At 36.0% G+C, this 19,785-nt stretch overlaps 1 protein-coding gene across 11 annotated transcripts in view; it reads left to right on the top strand.

The window, feature by feature from the left end:
• Window positions 1-19,785, top strand: part of EXOC6 (exocyst complex component 6) — a 316,918-nt gene that overhangs the window by 118,420 nt on the left and 178,713 nt on the right. Inside the window, exon 1 of one of the 11 annotated variants that reach the window (XM_053207221.1) lies at window positions 5,765-9,093. The exons of 8 other annotated variants lie outside the window; for them this stretch is intronic. In XM_053207221.1, the coding sequence (XP_053063196.1) occupies window positions 9,059-9,093 (35 nt within the window). In that variant the 5' untranslated portion in view covers window positions 5,765-9,058. Of the gene's footprint in view, window positions 1-5,764; window positions 9,094-11,782; window positions 12,626-12,662; window positions 14,227-19,785 lie in introns of those variants that run through there. 2 more of the 11 variants (XM_053207224.1, XM_053207219.1) reach the window with 2 other exon arrangements.

The raw sequence follows: 19,785 nt of genomic DNA on the forward strand, positions 1-19,785 counted from the left end.
TCTTGTTTTCCAAAATTATTATTTTTTAAAAAGTTTTTATTTATTTACTGAGAGAGAGAGAGAGCAGGAGCGAGAGCATGTGTGGGGGGGGGGGGGTGGACAGAGAGAGAGGGAGACAGAGAATCCCAGACAGGCTCCAGGCTGTCAGCATGAGCCCAACCCGGGGCTTGATCTCATGATCCATGAGATTATGAACTGAGCCAAAATTCAGAGGTGACTGTTCAACTGACTGAGCCACCCAGGCACCCCTGTTTTTCAAAATTATGATAAAATATACATTGTATAAAATTTGCCATTTTAGCAGTTTTTAAATATACTGTGTCATTAAGTACATTCACAGTTATTCTGTAGCCATCACTACCATTCATCCTCAGAATGTGTTCATCTTCCCCAGCTGAAAGTGTGTTCATTAAAACACTAACTCCCCATTCCCTTTTCCCACCAGCCCCTGGCAATGACCGTTCTATTTCTGTCTCTATGAATTTGAATACTCCATATACTTCATATATATGGAATCATATAATATTTGTCCTTTTGTACTGACTTGTTTCACTTAGCATAATGCCTTCAGGATTCATCCATGTTGTAGCATGTGTGAGAATTTCCTTCTTTTTAAGGCTGGCTAATACTGCATTGCATGTATACATTATTTTTTGTTTATCATTCATCAATACATACTAGTATTGGTTCCATCTTTTGGCTGTTATGAATAATGCTGCTATGAGCATGTTGTACAAATATGTGTTTGAGTGCAGTGGAGGTTTTTCAGGCCAGTGTCTGAGATGTGTTTTGACTGCAGGAGGGCTCTCAATCTTTTCTTTCCCTTTGGTAAACTAGGCGACCTGTGAGCCTCCTTTTTCAATTGTGTGCTACCAAAATCGCCATTGTTTTCAAGAGTGCCCTTATGTTTGAACTTCTCTACACTCTGTTTTAAATAAAGTCGCTTTCTTTGGGGAGAGCTTTGCAGCTGTCTGCACTTACCTCCTGTATCTCCCTGTGGGAGCCACTTCTCCAAAGCTGGGTTAGGAACAGTGGCTTGCTTCTCTTAGACACCCTTGCTTTAAGAGCAGGACTCTGGATATGGGAGTAAATTCTGGTGTGCTCAGAACCTCTGTCCTGTGAGTGAGTGAGCTGTAGTGAGGCAGTCAGGAGCCTAATATTCCTGGCTGCATTCTGTGACCCTTTCATGGGGCTGAGTGGAGGAAGAGAGACTGGGTAGAAGAAGGGAGCCCCCAACCTTCTTGGCCACACTTACCTGGAACACAAAGTTGGTGGGAGGGAGGATGGGAAATGCTGGATGTCTGTCCTTTTTTTCCACCCTTGACTGAAACCTAGGGGGAGAGGAAGCCCTGCCTTCTTAGCCACACCCACCCAGGATGGAGCTTCTATCATGCTGAGCTGGGGGTTACAGAGGAAGGATGTGGGTCATGGTTCAAGGGCCACAGACTTACTGTTCTTATCAAGCGTTTAGTAGATTTTCTTGAATAAATGTTTCTTCATTTGCTGTATGCTCTTAGAACAACCTCCAGAGACTTTAGAATTTTTTTTGTTTGTTTGTTTTAAATAATTTTTACTAAGTATGGTTGTTTTACTAGGAAACAGCTTTGTGAGTTCTGGAAGCTTCTTGTTTTTAATAGTGGTAAATTTCACAAAACAAAATAAGCTATTTTTAAAGGTTTAATTCAGTGACATTTAGTACTGAATTTATAGTACATTAACAAAGTGTAACCATCACCTCTGTCTAATTCTAAAACTTTCATTATTGCAGAAGGAAAAAGCAGTCATTCCCCATTCCTCCTCTTCTTTTAGCCCCTGGCAACCACTATTCTGCTTTTTCTCTGTGTGGATTTACTTATTCTGGATATTTCATTTAAATAGAAGCATATACTATGTGACTTTCTGTTTGGCTTCTTTCACTCCATGATGTTTTGGGGATTCGTCAGTGTTGTAGCATGTATCAATACCTCTTTCTTTTTTAAGACTGACCAATGTTTTGTGGTATGGCTATTGCACATTTTGTGTATCCATTCATCAATTGATGAACATTTGGATTGTTTCTGTCTTTTGGGTGTTACGAATATGCTATGAACATTCATGTACAAGGTTTTGTTTGAATATCGGTTTCAATATATTTTTTTTTTTGTATATACCTAAGAATGGCATTGCTGGGTCATATAGTTATTCTGTGTTTAACTTAAAAAAAGTGTATTTTATGGAATGTCAATAATTTGAAGTAGCATGAGGCTATAATACTGTCCTTCATTATTGAAGATGCAAACTCTGACTTACAGCTTTTAGCAGAGCTAATTTAGGCAAGCATCAGAGTAAAACAAAAACTATCCATGTTAGATTTAATGGTTATGTTTAACTTATTACTATAACTAATATTGGAATGGTGGAATTTTCTGTAATGTACAGTGCATTACTATTTTAAACATTTTTGGCTAGTGGAAACATAATCCCAGCTAGCAAATTGACAAATCTTTAGGGACTTCCCATAAAGAGCACAATTTCAGAAATGTTTGTATTATGACACTTTTTACCTATACAAATTTAATGTAGGAAGGCTGAGCATCTCGTCTAATTTGACTTTTCCAGTGCAAGTTTTACTACAGTAGTACAACAAACCTAATTGTTTCTAGCATATCTTTTTGTAAGTTGAAAGTAAACAACTAACTATGCTCTTACAGAGTTGCTCTGGGAAATCTCAAAGACAGTTTTAGGTGTAAAACATATCTTGAAAGTTTTATTTTTTTTCTTTATTTAGGCTCCAAATTTTAGAAAACAAAATCAAAACTGGGGCGCCTGGGTGGCTCAGTCAGTTGAGCGACTGACGTCAGCTCGGGTCATGATCTCATGGTTTGTGAGTTCGAGCCCCGCCCCGTGTTGGGCTCTGTGCTGACAGCTCAGAGCCTGGAGCCTGCTTCTGATTCTGTGTCTCCCTCTCTCTCTGCCCCTCCCCCACTCATGCTCTGTCTCTGTCTCAGAAATAAATAAGTAAATAAAAGAAAATAAAATCAAAACAGTTATCAGATATTGTCTGAGAAGCAATAAATACTTGGGTACTTATTTAATTAAAGTGAAAGTGAAGTATTTAAAAAATAAACACAGGTAACTTGATTGTAAAGAACCTTAGTTCTTTCATAAGTGAGAGGAAAATTGTTTATTAAATAATCAAGAATATAATAAAGTCCATGTGAAGAACAGAAAATTATTTTGGCAAAATAGACCCACTGCTGCTACCTAGGCAAATTGTACGGAAGATAAAGAATAACCTTTCATATTATAAGCATGTCATTAACTGGTAAACCAAGGAAGCAAACCCAATAAAATTGAGCAAATGTTGCAAAATTTCATTTTATTTTATTATTTAAAAAAAAAATTGTAATGTTTGTTTATTTTTGAGAGAGAGAGAGAGGGAGGGAGGGAGAGGGAGGCACAGTATCAGAAGCAGGCTCCAGGCTCCAAGCTGTAAGCACAGAGTCTGACGCGGGGCTTGAACTCATGAGCTGTGAGATCATGACCTGAGCTGAGGTCAGACGCTCAACCGACTGAGCCACCCAGGCGCCCCTGGTAATGATTTAAACTTTTAACCAAAACTATATTTAATTTACATTTCACATTGAAACACTGAGGTGGAACATTGAGAACTGTCTGTTACATACAACCAGCATTTTATCAGACTAGCAAAGCTCATGGGCACACCCAGTACAACTCCCTGCAGACACTAATGTCCCTTTTATACCTTCTTAAAGTGGCAAAAATGAACACTTTTATTAACACGTTCTCCAAATATGGCTTGTCTATAGCATATAAAAATAAGAAACAACAGTATATAGAATAAATTATGGGTAGTAATCCCTCTTCTAAAATTCTACCATTTAAAAAAATTAGATGACCAATGGTTATTAGTTTAACTCACGCCACTGAGATCAAGAGTCACATGCTCTTCCAATTGAGCCAGCCAGGTGCCCCTTAATATCAAAGTTATAAGCTACCTAAAAGATCTTGGAAATCCGTGTCAATACATGTTGTAATAAAAAGTTTGTCAGAACAATGATTCAACTTAGTTGAACACAAATTTACATTTTAGCTATTTAAATAAAATATTTATATAGGCTAATGTTAGCTTATCTGAAAAGTAAATGTTTATGCATTTAGGAAAAACAAACCTAAGTAGAATAAAATGATCAATCAGAGAAAATAAATAGCTTTTTTTCTTAAAGCAGAGTTATTAAACTAGACTTGTGTCAAAGTTGCACTTTACTTATGTGAACTTGGACTTTTTAAATGTTTCTTAGGGCCACCTGGCTGGCTGGGTCGGTAGAACATGTGACTCTTGATCTCAGGGTCTTTAGTTCATGCCCCATGTTGGGCATGGAGTCTACTTAAAAAAATAAAAATGAAAAAATTTAAAAATATTTCTGAGTTAATTCCTGTAAGAATAATTTATTAAGTCTAACACATTTAAATAAACAGTAAGAAGTTTAATTTACTTGTTTTCTGGGAGTTTTATAATTTATTTATACAAGTACTTATTATTATTTTTAACCACTGAGCCAGTGAAAACAGAGTTCCTTTAATGAGAGGTAAAACTTTCTGAACTGCAGATACAGAGCTTTATAGCTTTGTGTCTATGATTTCATCTACCGGTTTAGAGACATGAATTGTAGAGCTTAAAAACAAACAAAAAACCTCACTGGTCCAGATACCAAAAACTTATTCTTGGTGGGCATAAAATTCTAAATAGACAAAAAAAGATTATCAAGCCAGAGTGTGTCTTTTATCTTTTACCCAAGAGATCTCTGTCATCCATGTTTGGGATCACCAAATAAATGGTTAAGCCATGAAACCAAATTCTTAGTCATTGTTACCACTTAGGGTAATAATGTATTGGCCAGGCAGTAATTAAAAATCAAACCAAAACATACAATCTGTGGAGAAGAAACAGTAACAACAAGCAGAGAAGTAAGAGTCAGCAAAGTTAAATGTGTATTTCCACTTGGGTTTTACTTCTGGGATCCAAGAAAAGAGGTGCCTAAGCTTAGGCAGCTCGTGAGGTACAATTCTCTGGCAGTCCAGTTTCCTGACTGTGTCAGGCGAATCCACTGGGCACTTTGGTGAAACTTCCAAAACTTAAAAGATAGTTTTCAAAAGATAAAATCATGACTCTCATACAGATATAAAATTAATACATGTCAAAGGTTTTATTTAACTTGTTAATTATTGAGGGATCTAATAAGGCATTAACAACGGTTTCAAAAACAATGGCAGAAAACAGTATAGGCATTTGGGAATGCTGAAATAGATTTATAAATAGAGACATAAGTGGTGACTATCTGCAGGGCAGTAATTACTTGCATTCCACAGGCCGAAATGTTTTGTATTTCCATGAACAAGAATAACTTGCTTTACTGTCAGTTCCTCAATGTATAGAGATGTAAAATAGGCCAGACAGTGAAAGGCACAGAAAATGTGTAAGAGTAATCCTTTTCATCCACTTCAAAATTTTTCACAATTTTTTTGCCATTATTGGAAACATTTTTTTTTCATTTTGTTTTTTACTATGCTTGCCTTTTTTTTTTGCCATGTCAAAGGTTTTACTTTTTATGAAAATGAAATTTATCAATCTTTTTCTTCTAGATTTGGAGCCATAGGAGAGTTTTCCATAGTACCAGGTTATATAGAAATCTACCTGTGTTTTCTTTTGGTATTTATATGGTTTATTTTTTACCTTTACATTTCTGTTTTTTTTTTTTTTTAATTTTCTTTGGGTATGGTATAATGAATGGCTCCAGGTTTTATCTTTTTTTTTTTTAAGTTTATTTATTTATTTAAGTAATCTCTACACCCAGCATGGGGCTCAAACTCATGACCTTGAGATCACGAGTCTTGCACTCTTCCAACTGAGCCAGCCAGGTGCCCTGGTTTTACTTAAAAAAAAATTTTTTTTTGTATGGCAGTCCAACTATCCTAACACTTTTTATTTAAAAAACATATTTTTTTCACCTTGATTTGAGATGCTGCCATTATCATTTATTGAATTTTCATATGTGGTGGGTCTTTCTCTTGATTCTTCATTCTGTTCATTGTCTATATGTCTATTCATACTTTCAGTTATAGAGACTTTATTGTTTTATTTGGTGGGGCTACCTTCACCTCATTGCTCCTTTTTCAGGGGGTTCCCAGTGATTCTACCTATTTTTTAATTTAAAAAGTTTTTTGTTATTATCATTATTTGAGTATAGTTGACATATTAGTTTAATGTGTACAGCATCTGAGTCAACATTTCTATGCTTATGCTATGTTTACAAGGGTAGCTACCATCTGTCACCATACAATGCTATTACAGTACCATTGACTGTATTCCCTATGTTGTACCTTTCATTCCCATGACTCATTCATTCCATAACTGGCAGCCTGTATCTCCTACTCTCCTTTACCCATTTTGCCCCTCCTCCTTCCCCCCTTCCCCTCTGGCAACTCTCAGTTTGTTCTGTATATGTATAAAAGTATAGATTTGATTCTGCTTTTTGTTTGTTTATTCATTTGTTTTTTAGATTCCACATATAAGTGAAAACATGTGGTATTTGTCTTTCTCTGACTTCACTTAGCATAGTACTCTCCAGTATATAGATTATCTTTTAAGCTATTAGGCAGACATCACATTAGATCTGCTTTAGACAGTTTAACATATTTTGTTTGACTTTCCAAAGTCTAAGAAAGCAGTCTACATCTGCAGTCATTAATCTGCTTTAAGCATTTTCAATTAAAATTTATTTAGCATTTCAATTTGTAATCCTAGAGGACAAATACAATTTTGTATGTATTGGGTGTTTCCATTTCTCATCTTTTGCATTTTACCAAGTAACACAAGTCAACAGGAAGAGACATCTCTGGTCAGGAGTGTAAAAACAGGAAGGAGGAAGTCTATTGCAAATCTGTGTTAGCCGATTATCAATTTAGGTTGCACTCTAGAGGATGTCCATTAGCGATTATCATCGCACTTTGTTACCCAGAATTAACAGTAAGCGTTAATGTCAATGTTATAGAATGTTTACCCTAGTTATAAGAAATAATGTTAACTAACAGACTGTACTAGGCTCTTGCCTATGCATGGGAACAGGATACTGTTAGTGAGAACCAGTCACAGAAATTGCATATGGAGGGAAACAAGGCAAATAAAATTCAAAATCAGAAATAGAGGGAATATCATCCTGTATTTTTTGCCTTTGCCTGATCTTGATGCTTTGACAGGTTGTATAATCCTTTAAGATATGGTTGTATCCTTTTTTAAAAAAATTATGGTCTGTCAACTTTGTCATTTAAAAAATTGTTTGACAGAATATCAACTGAATGTCTCCAGTTGAATTAAGAGGAAGCACCTGAGCATTATTTTGTAAAGCATTCTAAGAATGCATGTGGCAAACTAGATGAAATATTTCACGGGAAAATAACACAGAAGGTGAATATTTTGTAAATAAGAAATCTTTTTCAGTATTCTGTGATGCAAGGAATTGGATTCTGTGTTTATACTTTTTTTTTTTTCTTCTGGAGTTGCTAGAAACTCACTTGCTTTGGATATTCAGGATACCTACTTGGTTTAGCTACCTGACGGTGGTATTTTAAGATACTTAGCATATCCCAAATTCTTTACTTAGCTGTACAGTGTTGTGGATGTTTTGGAAAAATTAAAAGTACTGTGTAAAAGCTACATGGTGGTGGCAGCTGCTGATACTCCTCTTCCACCTTCTCTTCCCTCACCTCCTCCTCCTCTTCCTCCTACCCCTCTTTCTCTTCCTCCTCCTCCCCCCACCCCATTTGACATGTGACATGTTCATTTCCTCAGGTGTCTATTAACTTAACCTATGCCTTTATGGGACCCTTATTTATGGATTATTTTGTGGTAATGCTTCCCACATTTTTTATGTCATGGCACATCCAGAAAGTTAGATTGAGAGATGATCATTATATATGCCTATAACCTATTCAGTTGGGAAGATGTACTCTAGTGTGTGGGTCAGATGAGGGGGTTTTTAAACCCCTTATAATTTTAAGAAATGCTTGTGTATGTGTGAAATGTGTGCAAGGATAGGCGTCTTAGGGATTTGTCGTTGTTGTAGGTACCAAACCAAATTGAGTTAGCTTGAGGAAATCTGGAAAAAAAAGATTGAAAGCTTTCTGGGTATCTCGAAAAATTCTTAAGACAGACATGCTTCTTAAAAGACAAAGAGGTAAAGACTGTTTCTTTCTCTTTTCTGCTTCTCTCTGTCTTCATTTTCCTCTGAAGTGGAGCTTTCTCTCCTCTCTGCAGTTAGTGGGGGATGACAACCTACAGTTTCCATGTGTCAGTTGGTACATATAGCTGACTGTCTCTGAATTCCAATTCAGAATTCATGAAAGAGTGTATCTGATTGAACCAGTTTGGATCAGTTGTACCCCTCTGGGGCAATGTACCTGTGAATGGAAGATGCTATATTGCTTTTCCAACTTTGTAGTTGGTCATCAGTTCTCGGAGAGAAAGTGTCTATTACAGTTGTGTTTGCGAACTTTTTTGGGGAGAAGATCCAACTTTGATCAAAATCATAGAGGAGGATCTGGTCACTCCCAGGCCACTGTCCAAATAAAGATTAACTGATCTAAGAGTTATAATAGAATTCCCACTACTTAGGGGTGTCTGGGTGCCTCAGTCGGTTAATCCTCCCACTCTGGCTGAGGTCATGATCTCGTGGTTCATGAGTTCAAGCCCCACGTCGGGCTCTGTGCTGACAGTTCAGAGCCTGGAGCCTGCTTCAGATTCTGTGTCTCCCTCTCTCTCTGCCCTCCCCTGCTCACTCTGTGTGTGTCTCTCAAAAATAAATAAACATTTAAAAAAATTAAAAAAAAAAGAATTCCTACTACTTAGTACATCCTTCAAATTAGTTAAACTGTTTGCCTTTTTCACAGTGCCATGTTCTTTTCTGCCTATGTTTACCATGATTGATTGCTCCGTCTTTATTTCTCCACCTACTCACATATTACCTATTGTTCAATTCTCATTTTAGGTCTAACCTCCTCCATGAAATCTTTGCATCTTAGAACACAGCATTCTAGGTGGATATATTTGTATATTCATATATATATGTATTTTTTTCTTGTGTCTGAATTCTTACGCCATGGACTTTTTAAATGCTGTACAATGTTATTTAGTTGTTTGTGAATATATGTTTTAGTATGTATATTTTAAATAAACATCTTAAATGCAGGTTTAATGAAATTGTCCCTGAGGCCTATGACTGTCAACACATACCTGATTGGTTTCGACCATGTTACATAGTATAATGCCTTGGGTACAGCAGACTTTCAATAAATACTTTTTGAACTGAATTAATGAAAAGTAAACCCCTTTTTGTTTTATAGAAAACTTAAATATAGAAGAATAGAGAGGTGAAAAAAACACTTGTTTCCTACTACGGAAGAACAATCACAATTGACATTAATTCTAGTTAATTCTTAGATTAGAAATGACAAATATTTTTTATTTGTTGAATGTTTATTGAAAGGATTTCTGCTATTCAACATGTTAAATTTTGAGTATTAAATATTTGTTAAATGAAGTTCCAATTGCATTGTATAAAATTTTCATCCTGTTTAATTATTTCCTTATTGTTGTACCTTTAGAGTGGTTCTTATTTTTATCAAATTCTATAAACAATGATATTAATTCTAAAATAATTTCTTAGGATCTTTGTTCCCAAAGCAAAAGTAATCATGTAGATAATAGGTAATAGCTAACATCTATTGAACATTTACTGTGTGCCTCTTTTTTAAACACTTAAATGTATTATTTAATCTTCACAAAAAGCAAATGAGGTACCATTATTACATACCTATTCTATAGATGAAGAAATTGGGGTAGAGAGATAGATTAGGTCATTAGCTCCAGGCACATAGTAAGTGGTGGGGCTTGATGTGAACATAGGCCATTTGGCCTCTGAGCCTATCTATACTTTTTTTTAACTTTATTTACTTTGAGATAGAGAGAGAGAGAAAGCTGGGGAGAGTCTGAGAGAGGGAAAGAAAGAGAATCCCAAGCAGGCTCCACACTGCCAGCATGGAGCCGAATGTGGGGCTCGAGCACACAAACTGTGCGATCATGACCTAAGCTGAAATCTAGAGTTGGACGCTTAACCAACTGAGGCACCCAGGCACCTACCCCAGAGCCTATCTGTACTCTTAATCATTATGTTTTGCCTTCTAATTTAGAGTATCAGATAATTAAAGATGTAGTGTAAAAGCTGTATTAAATTTTAACTTAAAAGTAAATGGAAAGGTTTACATTAAGATTTGGAACACTAAGGAATATGACCAGGGCTGTACTCAGGGAGGGAAGGTACTGTATTTTAAACTTGTGCTAGGTCAGAGGAGGCTCAGATACTGAAATTAACTCACAAAAAAGTGATGTAGGTCACTTATTCCTCTGCAGCTCCCAGATAGATACAGGGCTCTGGTAACTTTAAGGGGCTGCTTGATGCAAGCAAAATCCCTGACCTTATATCTTCTCCATACCTTTTTTCAGTTTTAAATGATGGAAAAAACAAAATACCACCAACATTGCCTACCTACCCCTTTCATTCCTATACTTTCATTCATTCCTATGGTAAAAAGAACATAAATCAGGTTTGCTTTTAGGCCTGTCTTACTAGAAGGGCTGGTTCTTTTCAGTTTGGTAGACCAGGCCTAATAGAATCTGTGTACAATGGTGTGTTTTTTTGCTTTCATGTCTGAATGTGAAGGCAGGCAACTAGTTTTTGTGTGGTTTGTGAGAGTGTGTGTATGTATTGTTGATGCCTGGGTATGGCCAACCTTATAAAGGAGCTTAATTTTGATAGACTTCGTTAATAGAGGCATTGCCATGATCGATAATAAGAAAGGTACTCTGGGAATGAGCAATGAATATTTAACTGACAGATTTAAGGTAAATAATTTCAGTAATCGGATGGTGATTTGTGTGCAGTGAGCTGCTTTTACCTTTTTTGTGCAATAGTTTCCAACACTTCTTATAAGTCCAAGACTTGGGTTGTATACCTGGCTCTGGCCTAAAAAGTAGGGACATGGTGTTGAGCAAATCCTTTAACTTCTCAAACTTTCAGTTCCTTCATCTGTGAGATAGAGATAAAACCCTGTCTACTTCCCGAGGGTTCTTGGAATCAAATGCAATGATGTACTGTGTAAAATGGCTTTGTAGATTGCAAAACATTAATACAAAGGTAAAAGCTTATTTATTTATTTATATTTATTTATTTATTTATTTATTTATTTATTTATTTATTTATTTCTGTTACTTACATTCTGTTTTTGAGTGGACACAGAATTGTTCTTCTCAACTTACTGTTTTTCTGCAAAGCTGTGACTTTCTCTGTACAGCAGTGGATTGTATGGTCAGGATTAATGTGAATTTGGATCAGCCTTATATCAGGGTAACCAGGTTTCTATTTTCCTCCATACTACTTACGAATTACACTTACTTGGCAATTTTTTTTGTCTTTTGAAAAACACATTATAAAAATCAAATTAATACTAGTTAGTATATATTTATTTTTTAAATGCATAGTTCTGAATGCTTTCTTCCAAAGTTCAAATTAAATACATCTGGCTTTCATTTTTAATATACTGTACATTTTAGTAAAGGTCTTGTTTTTACTGTTACTTTTCATTTAAAAATGTTTATTTTAAGAGAGTGAGAGTGTGTAAGCGTGTTAGAGTGTGTAAGCGTGTTCATGAGCGAGGAGGGAGGCGAGGGGGGGCAAAGAGAGAGGAGAGAGAGAATCCCATGCAGACTCCCTGCTGTCAGCACAGAGCCCAATGCAGGGTTTGATCCTAGGAACAATGAGATCATGACCTGAGCCAAAATTAAAAGAGTTGGATGCTTAACTGACTGAGCCACCCAGGTGCCCCAAGTTCTTGTTTTTACTTCGGATATATTTATGTTGGTATCTTTTCTAGGACCTCCAAAGATTATTATGAGCCTGGAATTGCCAGAGAATTTTTATGGTGTTTATGGTTCATTTCTGCTATTTTTAACCATTACATTAAAGCAGTAGATATCAGGATAAAGCAGCTTCAAAAAAGAGGAAATGTTATTTTGATTCCATAGTTTTTATTTGTTAATTAGGTTGAATATGCGATTCACACCATACTTTGACGCGTCAAAGAAAATATTTGGATTTTTACTTTTTGGTGAAGGGTGCCCTCTAGTGAGCCTGTTCTTTTTATTAAGATTTGCAGTTCTTTGCATCATTTTGGCACTTGTGAACTGAATATAGAAATAGAAGACACCTTTAGTTCTCAAGGAGATTGGAAGATGAAATATACACTAAATAATTAGAAAATAAATTTTTTGTGTTACACAAATAAAAGGTACAAATAAATGAAAGATGAATTTTTTTTAATGTTCATTTATTTTTGAGACAGAGACAGAGCGAGCATGAATGGGGGAGGGTCAGAGAGAGAGGGAGACACAGAATCTGAAGCAGGCTCCAGGCTCCGAGCTGTCACCACAGAGCCCGACGTGGGGCTCGAACCCACAGACCATGAGATCATGACCTGAGCCGAAGTCAGAAGCTCAACCGACTGAGCCACCCAGGTGCCCCGAAAGATGAATTTTTAAAAAGATAGTGATATACAAATAAAAAGAAGTTAAAGAGTTGTTTCTGCACTTGATTTTCAGTTTCTATTGCTTACAGTCAGTACTTAATAAATATTGAATATTGTTGGAAAGAATACTCCTTTGTCTTTTATCCAGGTGTTACTGTCTTGGAGCTATTTCATTTCTTATTTGCTCCTGGATTACAGGGTGTCAGGGAAAGTTAATGAGAATGTTGTTATTCATGCTTGATACATTTGATAAAATGGTTGGGAAAATGTTAGAGGAGTACTAGGTATGATAATTTTATATTGACTGCGTTTTTTCTTTCTATTTTATATTGCTACGTAGAATTATGTATATTTTTTCAAAGATTCATAGGAAAGTCTGCCAATATCCAGTATTTTAATGGTAGTCACTTTAGGGGAATATCTTCAGATTATTCTGTGTAGGGCTTTGCTCTGTTCTTTTGTGGTTATGCACCAGCATATCCATGCTATTGGAGAACATAGGATTCTGAGATAGAGAAAAGCCATTTTTATTTTGTCTAGAAAAGGAACTATGGCACTCCAGTAAACATAGGTAGGTTAGAGAAATTGGATTGGGTATATTGAGATTTTATCATTTTTTAAAAAAATATAAACATTTTATTAAAAGTTAAAAAGTCATTTCTCAGCAAATAAATACAGGTATCCCCTGCTCTTTGAAAGTTTGTGTTTCATCAGTTCACTTTTATAAAACCTAAATAAGTACCGATTTCCACTAACTGAAAGAAATCCAAAGAAGATTTTTGCTTTTTAGGAAAAAGGCAAAAAGTGAAAATTGTGTTCAGCAGCATAAGCATCAAAAGTGGCAATGTCAGGTTCTTTCCTGGGGACCTGTACTCAGTGTCAAGCCACCATAGCTCTGAACTGTGTGAGCATCTGTGTTTTATCTTGATTTATTTTGTGCATCTGTTAACAAGATGTTTCCTAAAGTATATCAGAAAAGCCTAAGAGAGGTTATTTTGTGCGTCTGGGAATGCTAAAAAAATTTTCCATAGAAATTAGGAGTAATGGCTTCTTCACTTTATACCATTCCTGTTTCATGGGAGCTCTCTACTTTCCGATAGTAGGAGAAACATGTTCATTTTATTTTTTTTTAATTATTGTGATGGCTTTTTTTTTTACAGTGAAAATATAGTGAAAGAAAAAGGTACCAAAAATGGTATTAGGATATTATGTGTCTTTTGGCAAAAAATATCCTGGTATGTTACCAGTAATAAGAAAGCCCTTGTTCACGTAATATCTTAAGAATGTTGTTTTGTGAGAAAGAAGGAGGTTTTCCTTAAAAAAGAAAAGAAACCTTGAATATGATTAATAAATAATATAGCATCTGTCCAAAAACTCGAAGTAGCCCGAGTTCCTCCATTAAGACATTTTATTTGGTAACATTAATTGTTAAAGAGCCAATTTTAACATTTTAATGATATTTTGGTTTTTTTTGTATCTATTTTATTACCACTAGGTGGAGCCCTGTGCATACAATTCAAGAAGGCATTTCTGAAAGATGATTTACTTGTTTAAAAGCCATAAACCTGATACATCAGATGATCAAATAATGTATGATAACTCATATTTCAACATTTTGCTTTGGTGTGGAAGATTAGATATAATGAAGATAGAAAATGTGTACTTAAAAGAATTTTTAAGCTATGCTTTTTTAAGACCTACATTATTTTTATGCATTCCTACTTGCTAAAATTAAAATATGTAAATTAAAATCTTTAGTGTATCATGGTCCATCTTTATCTTCACATGAAGTTTTTAAATCATCTCTTCTTTTAAAATTGATTTTACATTGCATTTTGGCCTGATTAGCATTACATTTTGGTAGAAATAAGATTTTATTGTGCTGAGCTTTTGGAAGGGAAGACTGAACTCTCTTACCCTGAAGTTATTATATGTACACTTGACCCTTGAACAATGTGTGGATTAAGGGCACTGACCCCCTGTGCAGTTGGAAATCTGCATATAACTTTTGACTCCCCAAAGATTTAACTACTAATAACCTACTGTTGACCAGAAGCCTTAATACCATAAACGGTCAATTAACACATATTTTATATGTTTATATATAGTGCATTCTTGCAATCATGTAAGCTAGAGAAAAGAAAATGTTATTAAGAAAATTGTAAGGAAGAGAAAATACATTTTCAGTACCATACTGTATTGAAGAAAATTTGTAAGTGTACCTGCTCAGTTCACATCCTTGTTGTTCAAGTTTCCTCTGTATATGGAGCACTAATTTACAAGCTTAGTGGATGTGGGATGGTGGAAAATTTACCAACTTTTTGATGTTCACTCTTCCTGGTTCTGCCATATATCTGTGTGTATTTACTTACAGGATTTGAATTAGGCCTGCCAGTAGACATTATAGCATTCTGAGGGACATTTTGAAAGAAGAAAAATTATTTTCATTAAAATTATATATTGCTTGAAAGTTAGATCAGTAATATATCTGCACATTAATAATTAGATGGATAAAACTGTTAACCAGTTTAGGATTCAAAGAGTGAATAGCACTGCATGGCATGTCCTTTCTTATCCTGCAAATTAAAATTTCAAAGAGTAATTACTGTCATTTAGAGACAAAAAAATAGACTTTTCAGTCTCTGCCCAAGGTTAGATGAGTATGGGGCCCTTAGATTTCTCTACTTCATATTTTGCTCCTCTTTATTTTGTTGCATTTGTAATTTAATACTGCCTAACAATTAGCTATGCCTCAGTTCTCATCCTTTTTTTCTGTCCATTGGATGATTTCACCTGATGGGTGCAACAGTGCACATCAGGGATTCCCTGTTGAGTCATTCTCAATTGTTGATCTTCAAAGGTGATCTGGTTAGTTGCTATGCTCGTAACTTCTCTGCATTTCATGCTGCTTATCACCCATTTCTGATCGGAGAGTCTGTATGACATAATGGTTAAGAGCACTGATTTGGAGTCAGGTAGACTTGGGGTTAAATCTTGGCTCTACTACTGTGTGACTTTGGACCTAAAGTCTTAATCTTCCCAAACTACATTTGTAAATGGGGATGCTAATAGAATCTATGTTGTAAAGCTGTAGTGAATATAATGAGGTAATGCATGCAAAGTACTTAATAGTAAATGTTGGTTGTTAACTGTTTTTTGATGTTTACCACATTAAGCCAGAAGCAATAGATATATGACTCCTCTTTAGTCAGTTTAGTCACTGTGGGGAATTGTTGATAGGGAGTGCACACCTTTTTTTGCTTTCTGTATCCTTCCTCCACCGTCTCTCCAAATTATCTCTATAATTAAACATAGGCTTCTTCAGAGAAAAGATGGATAATTCCTACTATGCCTCTGGTGTCGAGAAATACTTGGGAGAGGTATTGTTTCTGCTTTCTTCCTTTTTCCAGGGATCTTATACATACCCACCCTTTCTCCCTTCCTGTTTCTCTCTATTCCCCCAGCTATTTATTGTTCGCTTTATTACAAATTATCAGACTAGTTATTTCGAATATAATTTTTCATCAGAGTGGGTAGAGGGTTAAATCAACTACATGTATTGATTAATTCCATTTTGAGTGCTTGTGTTTGGCTTTTAGATTTGTGCTGCATCTACGAAGTTAAGAAAGTCAGAACTAGGAACCTTCCAGGGTCGTTTTTAAGGCCAAATTCTGTCTAATCATGAATTGTGGATTCTGGCACTTGCTTGAACCGTCAGTGCTTTAAAAAAAATGCATTTTATTCCTGTGATTTAGAATGTTTCCTCATCTCCGCTTCTTTATTCCTGTGCGTTCTGTTCAGGATGATCTCATTGGTATAGATTATGGGTGATGTGTGGTTATATCAGCTTGGACTGCAGCTTGTATTTATGTCTCTAACAGCAAGTGGTTATCAGTGGTGTAACAGTCAAGAGAGACTAAGACTTAGTTATAGGTGGATCATTCACAGTACTGATTTCCTTTATGTTATTTTTATTTCCTTTATTGGGGCTTACAGTTCTAACAGCAGAAGGCATGGAATGTAAATAGTTCACCCATTTCAGGCTTTGGTTTTCTATTAATGGTGGGTGGGTATTGCGTATGTTCTGATGTACTTTGTAGAGAAAGAGTCATTCACCTGTGATGCTATAATAGATGCACTGGCAGTGTCCTGAATTACTATAAGACGGGAGTGGTTTTGCTTTTAAAACCCTGGAGAATAAATTAGAAAGATACACTAGAAGATGGGCTTTAAGAACTTTCTAGAATAAAATAGACTTCTGGAAAATAACTTATTTTTTTTCTTTCTGTTTATATGTTATTACTGTTTTTTAAAAGGCAGCTTTAAGTTTATTTATTTTGAGAGAGGGAGGGAGGGGCAGAGAGAGAGAACCCCAAACAGGCTCCACATTCTCAGTGTGGAGCCCATTGCAGGGCTCGAACTCACGAACTGCGAGATCATGACCTAAGCCGAAATCAAGAGTCGGATGCTTAACTGACTGAGCCACCCAGGCACCCCTGTTATTACTATTTTTAAAAGAGGTAATAATATTGCCCTTTGCACTCACAGAGTCAAATCCTCTTTGGAGAGACATTGTAGTAGGGTTGTCCTAAAATATCTCTTAGATTTTTGGTACAGTGCTACAGCTGTAACAGGAAAAAAAAAAAAGAGAGAGAGAGGACAGTTGTTTTGGTATGTTTGTTTACTACCTGGTATTTTAAGAGTCAGATAAATTTCAAACTTTTATTCAAATAGGTAAAAAAAAATTAGAAATGAGTATATATATTACTTCAATAAGTGTTCAAAGTTATGAAATACAAATTTGTTTATAGCACACCAATATCAGGTTAACTGTCTCTTGCATATGGTTTTTCCTGTGGAGTAGTGTTTGTTTAAGAATTCTTATTAATTATATGTATTAATTATAGGAAAAGCACAAGGGAAGCAAAAAAGTATTCTGGGAATTCTAGTATTGCCTCAGTCCCTTACTAATAACCAGCAAATGAGCAAGCCATTTGCCAATTCTTTTTTTTTTTTTCTTTTTGAGAGAGAGTGAGCAAGGGAGGTGCAGAGAAAGAGGGGACAAAGGACAAAGGATCCAAAGCAGGTTCTGTGCTGATAGCTGTCGAACCCACAGACTGTGAGATCACGACCTGACTGAGTTACCCGGGCACCCCACCATTTGCCATTTCTATGCCTACTCCCTCACTTGTGAAAAGGAGGCAATATTTTCTCTGGTGCTGTATAAGAAATAAAACGTTGTATATAAAAAATACAGAAGGCCCCATGCAGATGTCAAATATTAGTGGTAGACAGCTCCTTTAGTATGGGGTAGCTATATTTGATATTGCAACCAGTACCTATTCAACAGCCAGTTCACTCTTTAATAAGGATTTGGTTGTTTTTTATGTGCATATTATGCTAGTAGCCAGTGTATATATTGAGCACTTACCATATGTCAGTCACTGCTAAGAATCTTTCTTGTGTTTACTAATTTAATCCTTATAACTCTCTGATGTAGCTACTATTTTTCATCCCTATTTTATTGTTGAGAAAGTTGCGATTTAGAGAAGGGGCTTTTCTGACATAGAACAGTTAGTAAGTGTCCGTTCTGATTCCATCCGTCTCCATCCATTTATCCATTGAGTTATTCATCAATTATTTATTAAGCATCTGCTATGTGATAAGTATTATTTATTCTAGGGCTGAGCATTCATTGGGGAACAAAACAGACAAAAAGCTCTTCCGTCATATAACTTACATTCAAGTGGGCAAAGACAAAATAAATAAAAGTATGCAATTGAGCATATATTCGAGTATAGTAGTAAGAGTGATACAGTGATAAAGTAAACTACTTTGTTTCAGAAAATAGAAAAAGTAAATCAGGGAAGGGAATTTGTGTGTGTGTGTGTGTGTGTGTGTGTGTGTGTGTGTGTGTGTGTTTATAATGTAGATATTGTAGTCAGAAAGGGCCTCATCAGGAAGAGGATAAAAAAAAAAACCCTGAAAGTGGTAAGGGAGGCATCCCACATGTGAGAAGTGTGATCCAGGTAAAGGAAATAGTGTGTGCGTAAAGTGTAGGACAGGAATGTGCTTGGTGTGTTGCAGGAACTACAGGGAGGCCAGTGTTGCTGGCATAGAATAACTAAAGTGGAGAGTAAGTATTAGGAAGTGAGGTCAGTGAGATAACATGGGGCAAAATTATATAGCGATTTATGGGCTATTATAAGAGAAATAGGGTTTTGAGCAGAAGGGAGATACGGGATCTGATTTATATTTTAATGGCATCATTCTGTCTACTGTGTTGTAAACAGACTGAAGGGGACCAAGGGTGAAATCAAGGAGACTGATTGCAGAAGCAGTTGGCAGAATTCTAGGCAAGACACAATGGTGGCTTAGTCCATGATGGCACCAGTAGAGGTTGTGAGATGTGGTTGGATATGCTGGATTGTTTTGGCAGTGAGGGTGAGAGAATGCAAACAGTCGGGGGTGATTTCAAGGCTTTTTGCCAGAGCAACTAGAAGAGTGAGGTTTACTGAGATGGAGGAAGACCGTGGGAGGATCAGGTTTTGAGGAAGAAGGTAGGGATTCATTTTGAACATATTTGAGGTGCTTATCACATACCCAGGTGGAGAAATATATGAGTTTGAAGTTTAGGGGAGAGGTTGGGGCTAGAATCATACATTTGGGAGGTGTCCATTTGTTTATGGAATAATAAGCTCCAAATCTGGATGAGATTGAGAGAATAGTATAGGTAGAAAAGAGAAGATGTCCAAGATTAGAGCCTAGTTCTAGCTCAGGTCTTAAAGGCTCAATTTTTTTTTTTTTTAATGTTTATTTCTTGGAGAGAGAGAATGAGTGGGGGAAGGGCAGAGAGAGAGGGAGACAGAATCTGAAGCAGGCTCCAGGCTCAGGCTGACAGCACAGAGCCTGACGTGGGGCTCGAACCCACAAACTGCGAGATCATGACCTGAGCTGAAGTTGGACACTCAACCAGATGAGCCACCCAGGTACCCCAAGGCTCAAATTCTTGATAATAGCTATCCAATATTGCTGTCTCTAGTATTATTAATAGATACTCATTAAAATCCTATAACATGGAGGCTGCCCCTCAGGAAGCTTTTGGATGATACGAAGAAATAAAATATAGGACATATATTTGAAAGGCTT

This window comes from Acinonyx jubatus, chromosome D2, assembly GCF_027475565.1.
Source record: "Acinonyx jubatus isolate Ajub_Pintada_27869175 chromosome D2, VMU_Ajub_asm_v1.0, whole genome shotgun sequence".
Lineage (NCBI taxonomy): Eukaryota > Metazoa > Chordata > Mammalia > Carnivora > Felidae > Acinonyx > Acinonyx jubatus.